Source organism: Euleptes europaea, chromosome 7 (assembly GCF_029931775.1).
Source record: "Euleptes europaea isolate rEulEur1 chromosome 7, rEulEur1.hap1, whole genome shotgun sequence".
Lineage (NCBI taxonomy): Eukaryota > Metazoa > Chordata > Lepidosauria > Squamata > Sphaerodactylidae > Euleptes > Euleptes europaea.
The window spans coordinates 42,241,647-42,256,997 of NC_079318.1; the positions used below are offsets into that span (position 1 = coordinate 42,241,647).

At 45.8% G+C, this 15,351-nt stretch overlaps 1 protein-coding gene across 1 annotated transcript in view; it reads left to right on the forward strand.

The window, feature by feature from the left end:
* Positions 1-15,351, forward strand: part of PLB1 (phospholipase B1) — a 114,888-nt gene that overhangs the window by 79,146 nt on the left and 20,391 nt on the right. Inside the window, exons 32-35 of the mRNA XM_056853363.1 lie at positions 265-364; positions 4,702-4,753; positions 10,884-10,964; positions 12,604-12,669. Of these exons, the coding sequence (XP_056709341.1) occupies positions 265-364; positions 4,702-4,753; positions 10,884-10,964; positions 12,604-12,669 (299 nt within the window). The remainder of the gene's footprint in view (positions 1-264; positions 365-4,701; positions 4,754-10,883; positions 10,965-12,603; positions 12,670-15,351) is intronic.

Sequence of the window (15,351 nt, forward strand, 5' to 3'; positions counted from 1 at the left end):
TTGTAACAGCAGCACTGCTGAGAGTAATGGGGGATAAACGACCAAGAAAACTGGTAGAGATGATTCTGCCCCTTCGGGCGATATTTCTTCCACTGATAGGCCAACTGCAACAACGGGCAAGCTGATTAAGCATGAGTGGGCTGTGAGGGACTTGGCCGCAGAATCCAGGGACTTTGTGCCTTAATTGCAAAATGACTTATGGGAGTCAACGGGGGGCTCTTGCTCGTTGCGCAAACTTACCGTGAATTTCTCCTTCTCTGCCAGATATTCTGAAAAAGTTTAATCCAAACCTCTCTGGCTTCTCTACTGGCACCGAGAAGGAAACGGCGGGATTCAACAGAGCAGTGGGAGGAGCCACGGCACTGTAAGCACCATTGTCTGGGCAAGGGAATGAAGACCCAGCGAACCTTTGTGTTATTAAGCTTGAGGTCCTTTGTTAATACGTAGCATTATAGGAGTCATTTGTTGCATTAGTAGGGTTGCCAACTTCCAGGTAATAGCTGGCGATCTCCTGCTATTACAACTGATCTCCAGACGATAGAGATCAGTTCCCCTGGAGAAAATGGCCGCTTTGGCAATTGGACTCTATGGCATTGAAGTCCCTCCCCTCCCCAAACCCCACCCTGATCAGGCTCCACCCCCAAAAAACCCTGCCGGTAGTGAAGAGGGACCTAGCGACCCTATGCATTAGCCACTCCTACAAAGCCTGTGATGGCCTCATTGTGTTCCCTGTGTATACCAGTAGTGTCACACCTGTAAGATTTTTAATCAGGCTCTTTACAACAAAGCCGAGCTTCCATTCACCAAGCATGCCATCTGCTCTTCCAACTGTCTGGTCATGGCAAGGGCAGCCCCGTTACTTAAAATCCATTACTTAAGATGACGCCTTAATAGGAGCACAGTTTTCTGGATCTTGTATGTATGTGGTTGATTTTGATGCGAAGAAGCACACTAATTGGCAAGGGTTTGGGAAAAGAAGCCCCATGCTGTGAGCCATCAGGACCCCCGACCCTTCCAAGCCCCTGTTAATCCCCATCTTTTTGAATTTCCCCCCATTAATATGTCTGTGCTGTCCCTTCAGTTAAAATCCCACTCCCATGGAGATAGATCACAATGGGTAGCCGTGTTAGTCTGTCAATAGCAGAAGAAAAGAGCAAGAGTCCAGTAGCACCTTAAAGACTTACAAAATGTCTGGCAGGGTAAGAGCTTTCGTGAGCCACACACTATCTGAAGAAGGGAGCTGTGGCTCACAAAAGCTCACACCCTGCCAGAAATGTTGTTAGTCTTTAAGGTGCTACTGGACTCTTGTTCTTTCCTACTCCCCATTAGTTATTTTTCACAAGCCTGTTCCTCTAGCAAAAGCTGGGCCCAACTGCCAGTTCAGACAATGATTAGAGCCAGTGTTTGAGTTAATCCCACCCTTGGGAGACAGATAAATTCTGCCATCCCTGCTAAATAGTAGTGTGTGTGGGGGGGGACTGAATCGGTGTACACCTTCCTCTTCTGAACAGGGGATCTGCATAGGTCTGTTAGGGAAAAGAAATAGATTTGGGGGCTTAGTCCGGGTACTGGTCCTTCTGATAGGAATCAGTGCTATCGCAACAGTGCTGCCTCAGTTGGCTCACCTGCAGCCTACAAAGAGCGCTATCTTGATACCCATCATCTGCTTGGCAAAGAGTGGCTTGTTGTGCTGGGGGGAGGGGCTTTTTTTCTTTCCAGCAAAAACAGAGTACACTAGGGCAAGAGTGCCAGCGTGGTGTAGTGGTAGGGTTGCCAACCTCCAGGTACTAACTGGAGATCGCCTGCTATTACAACTGATCTCCAGCCAATAGAGATCAGTTCACCTGGAGAAAATAGTCGTTTTGGTAATTGGACTCTATGGCATTGAAGTCCCTCCCAAAACACCGCCCTCCTCAGGCTCCACCCCAAAAATCTCTAGGTATTTTTCAAACCAGAGCTGGCAACCGTATGTAGTGGTGGACTGTAATCTGGAGAATCGGGTTTGATTCCCTGTTCTTCCACATGAAACCTGCTGGGTGACCTTGGGCCAGTCACAGTTCACTCAGAACTCTCTCAGCCCACACAGAGGCAGGCAATGGCAACCTGCCTCCAAACGTCTCTTGCCTTTAAAACTCTATGGGGTCGCCATAAGTCGACGGCACACACATACACACACCAGCATGGGCTACAGCAAGCCTTGCCTGGGGAACTAATATGCTTCAGTAAAGGGGGATAATGATCTCTGAGGAGCAGGCTATTAGTTACCGTGAACTGCCCGTGAAAGTGTGATTCATTCTGAGCCGACCTCGTGCACTTGCATCTCATGAATTTCAGTGCAGCACAACTTAAAGAATGACTCATGCCCAGTTAAATGCACTTTTTGCTTGAGGTTTTCATGGATAATTCTGCGGTTCGATTCATCTGTCTTTCACTTCATTTCCTTCTGGGATATGAGCCTGACCTTAGGATCCAAGGATAAACCCTCACTGGAAAGTCCTTTGCAACGCGGCACCTGTCTGAATGCATTTGGCAACCCTAGAGGCCGAGCTCCTCCAATCGATCACCTTTCGCCAAGCACTAAATTGACTGCAGAGGGAGTTACAGCTTAGGCAGCGTGGCTGTGAAATAGCACGGCGCTTCCAAGCACAGCCTTGAGAATTTAAAGCTTTCCCTTCAAACGTGGTCTGTCAGAGCCAATCTTTCAGCGAAAAATAATTGATCTGAACTTCTCTGCTCTTTGGCAGGTGTACTGGAGGGTTGGCAGACTGCTGCTTTGCAGGTTGTCCCACCTGTGCAGCCACTGGCGGGGAACATTCGCTATCGCTTGCAGATAATTTATTTTCCTCGTAGAGTTTTGTGGAGTACAAATACCCTGGAGTGGTGTTTGTATTTTAAATGCTTCCAGTGTCTGAAATATTTTAATGTCTGCTGATGTGGGGTCCCTCAAACGGTTGGAAAGGCAGCATGGAAATGTTTCAAATAAATATATAAACAAATTAGTACCACTCCAGGGCCAACGAAACACTACAAGGAAAAAAAATCTCTGTAAGCGAAAGCAAAACACACTAACAGGGAAAATGCACAACATAATGAAAATGCACAAACACACAGGGAGGAGGGCTAATAAGAGTAAGTGAGGGAGTGTCAAGCAAAACAAAAGTCTTCATCTCGTGGAAGGCAATGATACAGAGAGACCCACAAATCTCCCTGGGGGAGGGAGTTGCAAAGGTTCAGCGCCATGACTGTGAAGGCCCTTTCTTGGGTTGTCTTGCCTCAGATGGTGGGGGAACCCAAAGCAGGGCCTCTGAAGATGACCGAGTGGTTGGGTAAGTTCCTACAACCACATCACACCAGTTTTGTTCCAGCTACACTGGCTCTCAGTTTGCTTCCAGGCCCAATTCAAGGTGCTGGCAGTGCCCTTTAAAAACCTATCGTTCACATATAAAGCCCTGTATTTCATAAAATGAAACTGAGAGCAAGTGAGAAGTCACCCTATTCCAATTCAGTCTTATACACATTGAATTGGTGGAGCTGTGGCTCAGTGGTAGAGCCTCTGCTTTGCATGCAGAAGGTCCCAGATTCAGTCCCCGTCATCTCCGGTTGAAAGGACCAGGCAGTAAGTGATGTGAAAGACCTCTGCCTGAGACCTTGGAGAGCCACTGCCAGTCTGAGTAAACAATACTGACCCTGGTGGACAGATGATCTGTTTCAGTTTAAGGCTGCTCCATGTGTGAATTGGATTCAGCCAGTTTTTTCACTCAATCTCACTTAATTCCTCTCCTTATTGCAGCCCTTGTTCCACATGTGTTTTGTCCGTGCAGGTCCTGTGATCCCCAGCACAGCCTGTTTGGTGGTCTAAAAGGATCCTCTCCTCTCTTTTTCAGTAGTGGAAAAGCTGATCAAATCCAACCCCTAATTTAGAGTGTCCATGAAATGGCACCACTGCCTAGTGAAATGCGGGGGGGGGGGGTGACATTATTAGGATCACTGCTGTTTCCTGATGGGCTTTTTATGTATTTATTTGCTAGTAGAGAATATGAGACAGAATTGGACTGGATTTTTAGCCAGAATCACGCAAGAGTTCCAAGTCAGTTCCCACAAAATGCCAGCAACCAGGAACAAAAAAGCTGCTTGTGCAACTGGTCTACTTGTGTGAGAAGTGTGACACTGGAACTCTGAATTTGTGAGACTGCACAGCCCATCTTTCATTTAAAAAGCTGTCTCTGTCATTTCATGTTTGATAGAGTTGCCAACCTCCAGGTGGCGCCTGGAGATCTCCCAGAGTTACCACTAATCTCCAGACTACAGAAATCCGTTCCTTTGGAGAAAATGGCTGCTTTGGAGGGTGGAGTCTATGGTGATATATCCCACTGAGATCACTCCCCTCCCCAAACCCTACCTTTCCCAGACTCCCCTCCCCCAAATCTCCACAAATTTTCCAAGCCAGAGTTGGCAACCCTATTCATGTATGGTAGAGTTGCCATCCTCCAGGTACTAGCTGGGGATCTCCTGCTATTACAACTGATCTAAAGCCGACAGAGATCAGTTCACCTGGAGAAATGGCCACCTTGGCAATTGGACTCTATGGCACTGAAGTCCCTCCCCTCCACAAACCCCCCTCCTCAGGCTCTACCCCAAAAACCTCCCCCCAGTGGTGAAGAGGGACTGGCAACCCTAATGTATGGTTTCCTTTCTCCGTAGGAATCTCTCAGCCCAAGCGCTTGAACTGATAGAACTAATGAAAAGCAGTGCGGTAAGTATGTGCATTATGGAAAACTGGTGAGAAAAACTGCAGTTCATAGACTCCTCTTTGTGAATGACTGAAGGACTCACACCAATGAGATTAAAATCATGGTCTGGGCTCCTACAGGCTCACGTGGTTTTAGCTTGTCTCAGGGCCACACTGGGAGGGGAAGGCGGTTAAACCCTTCAACCCCCTCCTCGGTTTTGCTGTCTTTAACTGGTTCGACTGTTCGCACTTTAAAGGAGGAAGGGCATGCTCTAGATTTCTTAAACTTGCTGAATGCAAAAGTTGCTAATGAGGATTAAGATCTCAGGTCATTATAAGAAGCTGATTCTGGTTCTGCTGGTTGATGTCTTGCATTATACGTGTTTGTGCAAAGAAGGGTGAAGGAGACAAGATTAGGCTACTGTCTGCCTGAAGGATTTGTATTACCAACTAGTGTTGCTGTTTTTCTAGATACACGTTTGGCGACATTTTTTACTTTGTTATGAATAAAACAGTTTTAAAATCTTGAAGCTGGAAGACAGCAAAAGGACACATGCACATGCACGCACACACACACACCAGTTCAGGTCAAGAGTCATTCCTTTCCTATCGAGATAGTCTCATTTGATCTACATTGCAGTGTGCAAAAAGCAGAGGTCAGGAGCACTGCAGAAAGATGCCGTCAGAGCAATAGCATAAGCAAGTGAGGCAAGTCACTTGCTAGAGGCAAAGGTTTTCCAAACCCAAAATATCAAGGTCACTGTGATGTTGAACATGCACAAAACCCATCCACGCAGAAGGCATTTCTTCTCACGTGGGAGTGGCGTGTGCAGGGCCGTCTTAACGCATGGGCACACTGGGCAGTTGCCAGGGGCCCCACAAGCATAGGGGCCCCAAGCTAAAACAAACGTATGTTGTGACTGCATGTATAGCATGTGTTTTACTAAAGATGACAAACAATATGAATGTTAATTTGGGGTTTGGATTAAGATTAAATACTGAAGTATAATGTAAGAAAGGACTTGCTCATTATGGAAGCACCAATAAATATTTTATCAACCATTTTATTTTATTTATTGACCATTAATTTTATCGACCATTTACATTTTTATTCCCATGAGGGGTTGTGTAGGTGGGGCCCCCAGGGCACTGCTTTCCCCGGGGGCCTATAAATGCTGTTAAGATGGCCCTGGGCATGTGTGCTGATTTTTCCCATCTGCAACTCCTCATTTTCCCTCCTCCAAAATCGTTCATCTTCTTAAGTAAAAGTGTCATTTTTCTCTCACCAGAGGGTCAATGGATCAATCCTAGGGAAAGGAAAAACCAAGAGGGCTCTGGCTCCTTCCACCTCACAAGCCCCAAAGTGGTTCTGTGACATTTGAAGACAGCCAAAGGATTTCCCATTTAAAAAAAAAAAAAAAAGTGTTGGATTGGCACTGTGGAGAGGCTCAGGCTCAAAGCCCCACTCAACCGTGAAGCCCACTGGCTGACTTTGAGTGAGTCTCAACCTGGCCTACCTCACAGGGCTGTTGTCAAGATAAAATCGAGGAGGGGAAAACCATGTAAGCCACCCTGAGCTACCTGGAAGAAGGGCAGAATAAGCATGTGATAGATGGATAGGGAGTCCCGTGGCACAGAGTGGTAAGCTGCCGTACTGCAGTCCAAACTCTGCTCACAACCTGAGTTCGATCCCAATGGAAGTCGGTTTCAGGTAGTCGGCTCAAAGTTGACTCAGCCTTCTATCCTTCAGAGGTCGGTAAAATGAGTACCCAGCTTGCTGGGGGTAAAGGGAAGATGACTGGGGAAGGCGCTGGCAAACCACCTTGTAAACATAGTCTGCCTCGTAAACGTCGGGATGTGACATCACCCCATGGGTCAGGAATGACCCGGTGCTTGCACAGGGGACCTTTACCTTTTTATAGATGGATAGGAGAAAAGTAGCTAACCCCTCACAGACTGAAGCCCTGTTATGGGAATTGTCACACAATCTCCTCGTAGCTGCTATTTCTCCTGTGATGAACTGTGTGTGTGTGTGTGTGTGTGTGTGTGTGTTAAGTGCAGTCAAGTTGACAGGCATTAAAAGGCAAATTGTAGGGGTGTGTGAGATTGAAGTTAAAAAAATGGAAATGAGGCAAATTGTAGTTGGGGGTGGAGATTGAAGTTAAAAAAATGGAATGGAAAAAGGGTTAAACCTTCCCCTGCACTGCACAAATTGAACCCTCAGGACAGGTAATATTTATTCTTTTAAAGGCAGCATAGAAGATCCTTAAACAGATCTCCCATTTAATTTGTCCCTCACATAACTTCCCAGGAAACCTGCCCTGTGAAAACATGAGCTCATTAACAGAATGTGGATCTGGTCTCAGCCACCTGGGCAGCTGAAGTAATAGCACTGATTTGTGTCCATGAAGGTGAGGCTTTTGATTTGGCTAACAAAGGTGGTGTGGAAGGATGCCTCAGTGTCCTCGCCAGGAGCAACAGTTTCTCAGATTGTGTTCCACATTTTGTTGCTGTTTGTGTTCTTTTGAGGTCTTGGTCTCAAATGTCTTTCCACTGTTATTCATACCACCCTAAACTTCTCAGATTTCTATCACTTCTTAGACTCCATGCAACTTGGTCAAAGCCAAACGTCTAATTTGTCCTTCCTTTAAAATTTGCATTCACCTGGCTTCTGCCTTATTTCTGGATGATGTCTCCTACCGTTCAAGAGGCTGTAGGACTACCAGAGAGTTTGGGGGCTGGGCCACCTACTGTGTTTCTTCTTGCATGCTTTAAATGGCACCCCACTGGTAATTGTGGCTTCGATCCTACCTGTTTGGAGAGAGACAGAAGCAGAGACAATAAACTATTCCCTAACAATGTCTTGTGTGATGCTGGAACCTGAGGAAGATGTATGCTTTGGAAGCTTAGCAGCGGGGTCCTTGACACTAGGGTGTGATAATGCGCAGGTATGGTCTCAGTGACTGTTCAGCAGCATCAGCACCTTTAACGTAGTGGGAGGGGTATGGGTCACCTAGACTGTATTATGGCAATGTTTTAGCATCTTTAGCTCCAGTTGTCTTCTGCGTCCAATTCAAGCTATTGTTCATGACTTGTAAAGCCCTTCCTGACTACGGCCCAAGAAACCTATGAGACTGACCTTGGGTTAGAACCCACCGATCTGCTCCACTAGCGGAGGCATTTTCCAGTAGCAGAAGGAGCCTTCATTAAAATGCTCAGAGCATCCGGCATAGGGCAAGGCTCCTTCAGCCAGAGGAAAATGCCTCTGCTGGTGGGATGGATCTGGGGGATCCAGCTAGGGTTGCCAGGTCCTTCTTCGCCACCAGCGGGAGGTTTTTGGGGAGGAGCCTGAGGGCAGGGTTTGGGGAGGGGAGGGACTTCAATGTCATAGAGTCCAATTGCCAAAGCTGCCATTTTCTCCAGGAGGACTGATCTCTATCAGCTGGAGATCAGTTGTGGAAGCAGGAGATCTCCAGCTAGTACCTGGAGGTTGGCAACCCTAGACCCAGCCCCACGGTCTTTATGCGCTGTCATGATTTCTGACTTTGCTAGGGAGGATCTCCTTAGCAATGTTGACTGTGCAGCAAGTCAGGACACGTGTTGCCAAGGGGCTGACCCACGTTTGCAGAACTCACTTTCCTGGTGATAAATGCCTGCGCATCTTGCAGAAGCATTGCTAGGCCCTTTTATTTAAATTAGGTTTGTTGCCTGAGTTGCAAAGGAAGGAGAAGAGACATAAAGGGTGCATTAATTATGTTATTACCCCCTCCCCAAAATAGAGAATACAATACTCCTTTGGCCTGAGGCCCATATAGAAGTAGGCAGAGTTCCTAGAGACTCGAAAGTACTGGCAGATCACTTTCTGTGACCCTAAAAAAAACACTAGAATCCAGAATCTGGCAACAGGTGCTGAGAGCTGACCTTGGGTGTCCGTTTTTGTGTATTATTAGTCATCTCTGTTAATGTGAGGATTAGCAATCTGTTTCCCTCTCTGCATTTTCCCCTTTCTCAGGGAGCAGCTGAGTGGAAACGCTGACATTTGAACAAAAGTCAGAATGGCTCCCAGGTTTAGGCGACCCTGATCTTGGCCTTCTGAAAGAGAGGGGAATGGTGTCGAAACACCTCCGGCACCTCTGTGACGTGAATGTGAACTGAAGTCAAGGGCCAGCGAAACAGATCCTACTAACAAGGCACGGATTCGGCCCCGTTAGTGATCCCCAGGCCTTTGGTTTCTTCAGGACAGATTCACCAACAACAACGGCACTTGTTATGTAAACTTGCCTCTTCTAAAAATAGCTGTCCATCCATTCCTTTCTTTGTACTGCATGTTACAGAATGTTTTCCACTGAGCTGCGGCTCTCAGCAGCCCCTATTGTTGGCTGGCAATGACGTAGGTTCAGCAGCTGCTGGCTTTTGCTAAGCACAGTCACCTATCTTGGGACTTGTGCTTTTATCCCAGGACCCGCTCCTTTGGGCATCCTCTTTCGGCGTTCTTGGTCCTAGTCAGTTGGCAGGGATTCCCAGTTAGTCATGACTGGTATATCCTGTGGCTGCTTGCCTGTGTTCCCAGTGCAAATGGGGAATGCTCCCTGTCCAGTCCTCAGTTGCCTCCTCCAAAATCCTTTTTGGAACTGAAGTCTCCTGTGTAATAGAACCCTGCAGAAAGAGCTTATACTATCCAAGGCCAGGGTAGCCATGAATTTTCTCCCTTCGAATGGACAAATAAACTCTGGCTTCCTTCACTGAACAAATAAACTCTGGCTTTTTGCTAAAACTCTTTCCATCTTCTGGGCATGGAGTAGGGGTCACTGGCAGTGTGTGGGGGAGGTAGTTATGAATTTCCTGATTGTGCAAGGGTTTGGACAAGATGACCCTGGTGGTCCCTTCCAATTGTATGATTCTATGCCCCTCTTCATTACAACTCCCTGCATACTCAACTAAAATAGAACTTGGTTTTGATTTTCTTTCCATCGCAGACAGTGCAAACACTTCACTTTTTAATTTGTCAAATACAGCCACTGTGTCTCAATTCCTGAGTCTCCATCCAAGTGATTCTTTAAAAGTGATTCAGGTACTATTGCTGTAACCAGACCCAGCATTTTCTCTGTCCCTGGCTTATTAATTCTGCCGCAAGGAGACTCAGATTTCACAATTAATCTACATCATGTGATATTAATTAAATACTGCAGATTTGTTTGATTTGCATAGGTTGTGTCGGCTCCTTAGATTATTGGAAGGGTTTGCCAAAGACTTTGGTGGTTGTGGGAAGTTCAGAGAAAGCGATCCAGATGGTGTCTGACTAAACGAAGGAAATCTGGGAAAGGGAGGGAATGAGGAACAAACCAGGGCTTCTGTTTCTTTCAGACTGACCCCTTCATATGGCAGTGATCATGCAGCAAACACATACCAATTCCCTCTTTTGGACTATGTCTTTGGAAAAGCTGTTGCAAAGAAAAGGGAGACATGATGGCATTTCAGGCAATGAGACTTGCTTGTAACTTTTAATGGCCGTGTGTCACATGAGAAACATTGTCATGTGGACCCTTCCTCAAGCAGGTTTCCTTCTCCCATGAGAATTATTTGTGCATGCAAGTGCTTCTGCCAGGTGTTCTACAATGGAGGCATTGATTTAGTAGGCAGAATGTGAAATCATGGCTCATTTTAACAATAAATACTCTGATGCCAGGTTTTGGCCTGCAGACAAGCGCTTGGATCCTAGTTTGCCTTGACAAGAAGTGCTAGCTTTATTGCCTTAGCCAGGGAGGATGTCATCAAAGAATAATCCAGGAACAAGCTGGGGTGTGCACAACATCACACAAAACAATAGAAGACTCACTATGTTTAATAAATCAACTTCAAATCACAATTTCAGATGCTGGTTTTAATATTCCCTAATTAACCATAGAGGAGTGAGCTGTGTTCAGACAATTGCACTAACCATACATTAAACCATAGCATTGTCTTCTGAATGAACTTATCCATACTAAGTAACAATTCTGTAATAATTCAGCTTCAAGACAGTTTCAGCAGTTCCAGACAGTAGAATCTATGGGGCCTGACTAAAACCCATCTAACTATGTCACTCATTCCTCTCTCAGCTCTTCCAAGAAAATGCTCTACAATATTGTGCTCTATTTCTCTTGTGCCTCACTAGGATATCAACTACCAGGAAGACTGGAAGTTAGTCACCGTTTTAATTGGATGCAACGATCTGTGTCAATATTGCTTAGACAAGGTATGAACTCCCCCCCGCCCCGGAAGTACAGTTACCATAGTTTGTAAGTGGTAAGACTCAGCTTCACTTTTTCTTTGATCATTTGGAAAGGAATGTTCTTCCAATATTGTCCAATGACACTTTTGTTACTATGGTGATTTTAAGATAATTTCAATGTCAGGTTGCCAACCAACCAGGAAACAACAAACCTAGTCATGAGGGGCCCCTGTATAGTTTTTCTTGTTCTTTTTTTTAAAAAAAGTCTTTCACGTTGTGTTTATTTAGTACATGTGTATGTCACACCTGTATCTGTATTGGGTCAGGGGTGACCTGAAGCTGCCTTATACTGAATCAGACCCTCAGTTCATCAAAGTCAGTATTGTTTATCAGACCAGTAGTGGCTCTCCTGGGTCTCAGGCAGAGGTCTTTCACATCACCTACTTGCCTAGTCCCTTTAACTGGTAGGGTTGCCAACCTCCGGGTACTAGCTGGAGATCTCCTGCTATTACAACTGATCTCCAGGTGATAGAAATCAGTTCACCTGGAGAAAATGGCCGCTTTGCCAATTGGACTCTATGGCATTAAAGTCCCTCCCTTCCCCAAACCCCACCCTCCTCAGGCTCCGCCCCAAAAACTTCCCGCCGGTGGTGAAGAGGGACCAGGCAACCCTACTTTAACTGGAGATGCCAGGGATTGAACCTGACATCTTCTGCATGCCAAGCAGATGCTCTACCACCAAGCCAAAGCCCCTCCCCAATGTATGAGTCTATGTGTGTAGCATGCCAAGAAACTCAAACAGCCATCTGCCAACCCACACTAGATCATGGCCCCCTGGGCCTATTTACGCATTGTAAGCAGAGCTTGATTGGCTGCCTCACTCACTCATTGCTCAAGGTCAGAATGGCTGTGAGCAGAGGGGAAAGATGCAGAAGAAAGACAAGTAGGCAGCAAAGGCAATGAGGGGGAGCCTTTGGCCTGGGGAGACTCACTCTATTCACTCATGTCTGCTGCTGTTTTCCAGCTCTGGTATTCACTGATAAGAAGGAGAGTTTTGAGTAGTGCTTTACACTGTGAGCTTGATATCGGTTCTTGCGCCCAGATCCAGTATCTGAGTATAAAGAGGATTTAGTCCTCTTGACATAAATGAATACAAATCAAATATTGCTGATTAATAGGGTTGCCAGCGCCGGGTTGGGAAATACGTGGAGATTTGGGGGGCGGAGCCTGGGAAGGTCAGGGTTTGGAGAGGGGAGGGACTTCAATGCCATAGAGACCAATTGCCAAAATGGCCATTTTCTCCACGTGAACTGATCTCTATCGGCTAGAGAATAGTTGTAGTAGCAGGAGATCTCCAGTCACCACCTGGAGGTTGGCAACCCCACTGATTAACTGATTCAGATATCCGAATCTGTTTTTAAAATACAGTTGGTAAGGAAATCTAATAGCCACATGCAAGGTAAGTAATACATATGCCGCAGCTGGAAAATAATTCAGTGATACCTTTTTCCAAAAATATAACCCAGAATAGTATAAGGCATGTCCTTTGAGTCAGAGGCTATGTAATGGGCCCATCTGGGCTTTTTTTGGTAGGGTGGGTGGTTGCATTTACAGCTTTTCATGTGCTGCTGAAAATAGATAATCTGGTGTTCTTTTTCTGCAGGAGACTTATTCAGTGGAAAAATATGTACAACACCTCCAAGACTCCCTTGATATCCTTTACGCAGAGGTACGTTTTTAAGACAGTCTAGAGGGTTGAGTCCTTGGCAACCACACTTACATATTTCTCACCCCTGACAGAGTTTCCAAGGTCATGTTTCATTCAGATAGCTGGCACTGGTACAGTCACATATGAAGGGTAATCAAATGACTTTGATAACTTGTGACCAGGAAAATGGTGAGAATCTAATGTAGGGTTATCTTTATCTCAGACAGCAATCCTAAGCAGGCCGACTCAGAATCCTAAGCAGGTCTACTCAGGTTCTCCCAAGAAAGTGCTTGGAGGATTCCACTGCTGATACCCTCAAGATCTCTGTGTAGCTGAAAGCTTCTTTCTCTAACAGCGGGTGGCTGGTTCTGCATAGTGTCCATCCTCTTCTATGCATCAGTTGAGCCTTCTTGTGGCTATCTGTACAGCAGCTGAAGAACGAGAGTAGGTGGACTGTCTGTGGCAACACAGTGGAAAGAAAAAAGGGGACAGGACCTGTGGCTTGGGGCCGGAGGAGATCTGGTACTTGAACAAGATAATATCTGGACACCCTGAGAACATTTGTCTCAGATACCACTTCTGCCATGCTCATGTTAGTTTAAGTCCTTGTTTTTACCTCAGGTTTCTTGTACTGTAATTAAATGGGTGTTGCTTAACAAAAATCAGACATATATAATCTTACTAAGGATCAAGTTTGACATAATGGTGTGCGTTCATGGGATCACTTTTACTGGGGGCAAATGTGTCAGCAGGATGCAGCGGGAACATAAGATCTCAGTCATAATGTTGAACCCAGAAATTTATGTGGTTAACCGCTTCCTCCGTTATCTCTTCACATGTAAAACATCATTGTAGGATTGCATGAAAAGCGATACAATCATGTCAAATGTAAGACTTCGATGCCCCTTTCCCCCTATGCCTCCACTGTCTTACTTCATACACTATAGGTACTTCATACACTTACTTCATCCATCAATAGGATCATTAATAATTCTGCAATATTTATTAGCGGTTTAATTGACAAGTTTATTCTATGCAGGGCATAATTTTAATCACAGCTCATAGCTGGAACATGTTAACTAATAATTATGAGTTGGTCCAGAGATCCTGGCACAAAACAGTGGGCTGCTTGTGGGAAACGCCATTGCCAAACAGATGGCCGGAGAGGGCGGCTGTGATAGTGTTGATCTTCATTTGTCCTTTCATCCATCTTCAGTCTTTAAAGCAGGGGTCCCCAACCTTGTTGAGCCTCCGGACACTTTTGGAACTTTGCAAACAGGGGTGGCACCACTACAAGATAACTCCCATGGAAGCTGCGGCTAATTGCAACATATTGGGCAGTTACGGAGGCAGATTTTTTTTTTTTTGGAGTCGGCACTCTCTGCAGACACAAAAATGATGCCTCCTAGGCAGTTCCAGAGCACCTCCTACTCCACTGAGATGGAGGGAAGACAGGACTGGCTCTTTGCTTTGGGAATGAAGGAAGCAGGCACTGGGGATCCCTGCACTCAACTATGCATTTTAGACTTGTGTGCACTAAAACAAGGAGCCAGCTAGAGGCAGATAATACAGTCTCAGATTCTACCAGTCGTGCAGTCCAACCTGGCCCGTGAACGCACCAGCAACTTACCTCGCTATTTACACGCGTCCAGTACGAAAGCATCCAAGACGAGTTTAAATCTCTGTTCCCACCGCGCCGCCTTTGTCCGCTGCTTTTGATAAGCCCAGACTGGCACGCTCCCACTCATGCCCAGTTGGCTTCTCCAAGCAAGGACAGCGATTTGTCCAGCGTGAGTAAGGAAGGCAGGGGGAGTGCGGGGGTTGGCTGACAGCAGGAAATGGATCGAACACAGTTTGCATGCTCCCACTGTAAGGCACCTGGTGTGGAGGACGTTTTATTTTTTTAATTTGCCGTATAAGCGGATGCGTTTAACACGGCGAAATTGCGCTCTGGAGATGTCCTCGGAATCCTTCGGGTGAGTTGCAGTGGGAACATGCAAGGAAAGCCCGCGGAAGCCGGCACCGCAAATGGTAAGTGCGGACATGGCCCGGAAATCTTTGTACGTGCCACGAAGCCAGATGGTGAGTAGAGATGGCTAAGTAACAAGAAGCAGTGTGCCAGACTTTGTTGGGCAGGATGCCACACATTCAAGACTTTCTAAGGGAGGGAGGTGATAAAGAAAACTAGTGGAATTGAGGCTATTTTTTGAAAACATAAGGCAACAACTCAGGTCATTATAAACTCAGATCAGATTTTAAAAAGCAGATTATTCAGGTGCGTTCAGTGGATTCATCTAGAGCACTGGTTCTCAACCGGGGGTCCGTGGACCCCCAGGGGTCCGCGAGAACTAAATTAAGGTCCATGAAACAAAGTTATAAACCCATAATAAATTAATATTTTCAATTAAAAGTTCTCTATTATAAAAATATATATTCAAATATTATTCTAAGTTTAATGTTTAACTAACAGTTATGATTAAAGTTTATTTTCAAATTCTCTGAATTTTTATTTTGAACTTTGGGGTTCCTGCACCGAACAAAAAAGTCCTAGTGGTCCCTGGTCAAAAAAAGGTTGGGAACCACTGATCTAGAGGACAGAAAACTTGTCATGACGCCCTCTGAGAAAAACATCCCTCACATTTGATTCTTGGCATCATCCCTGCCCTTGAATAAAATATTTTTCTTTGAAGTGATATAACATTC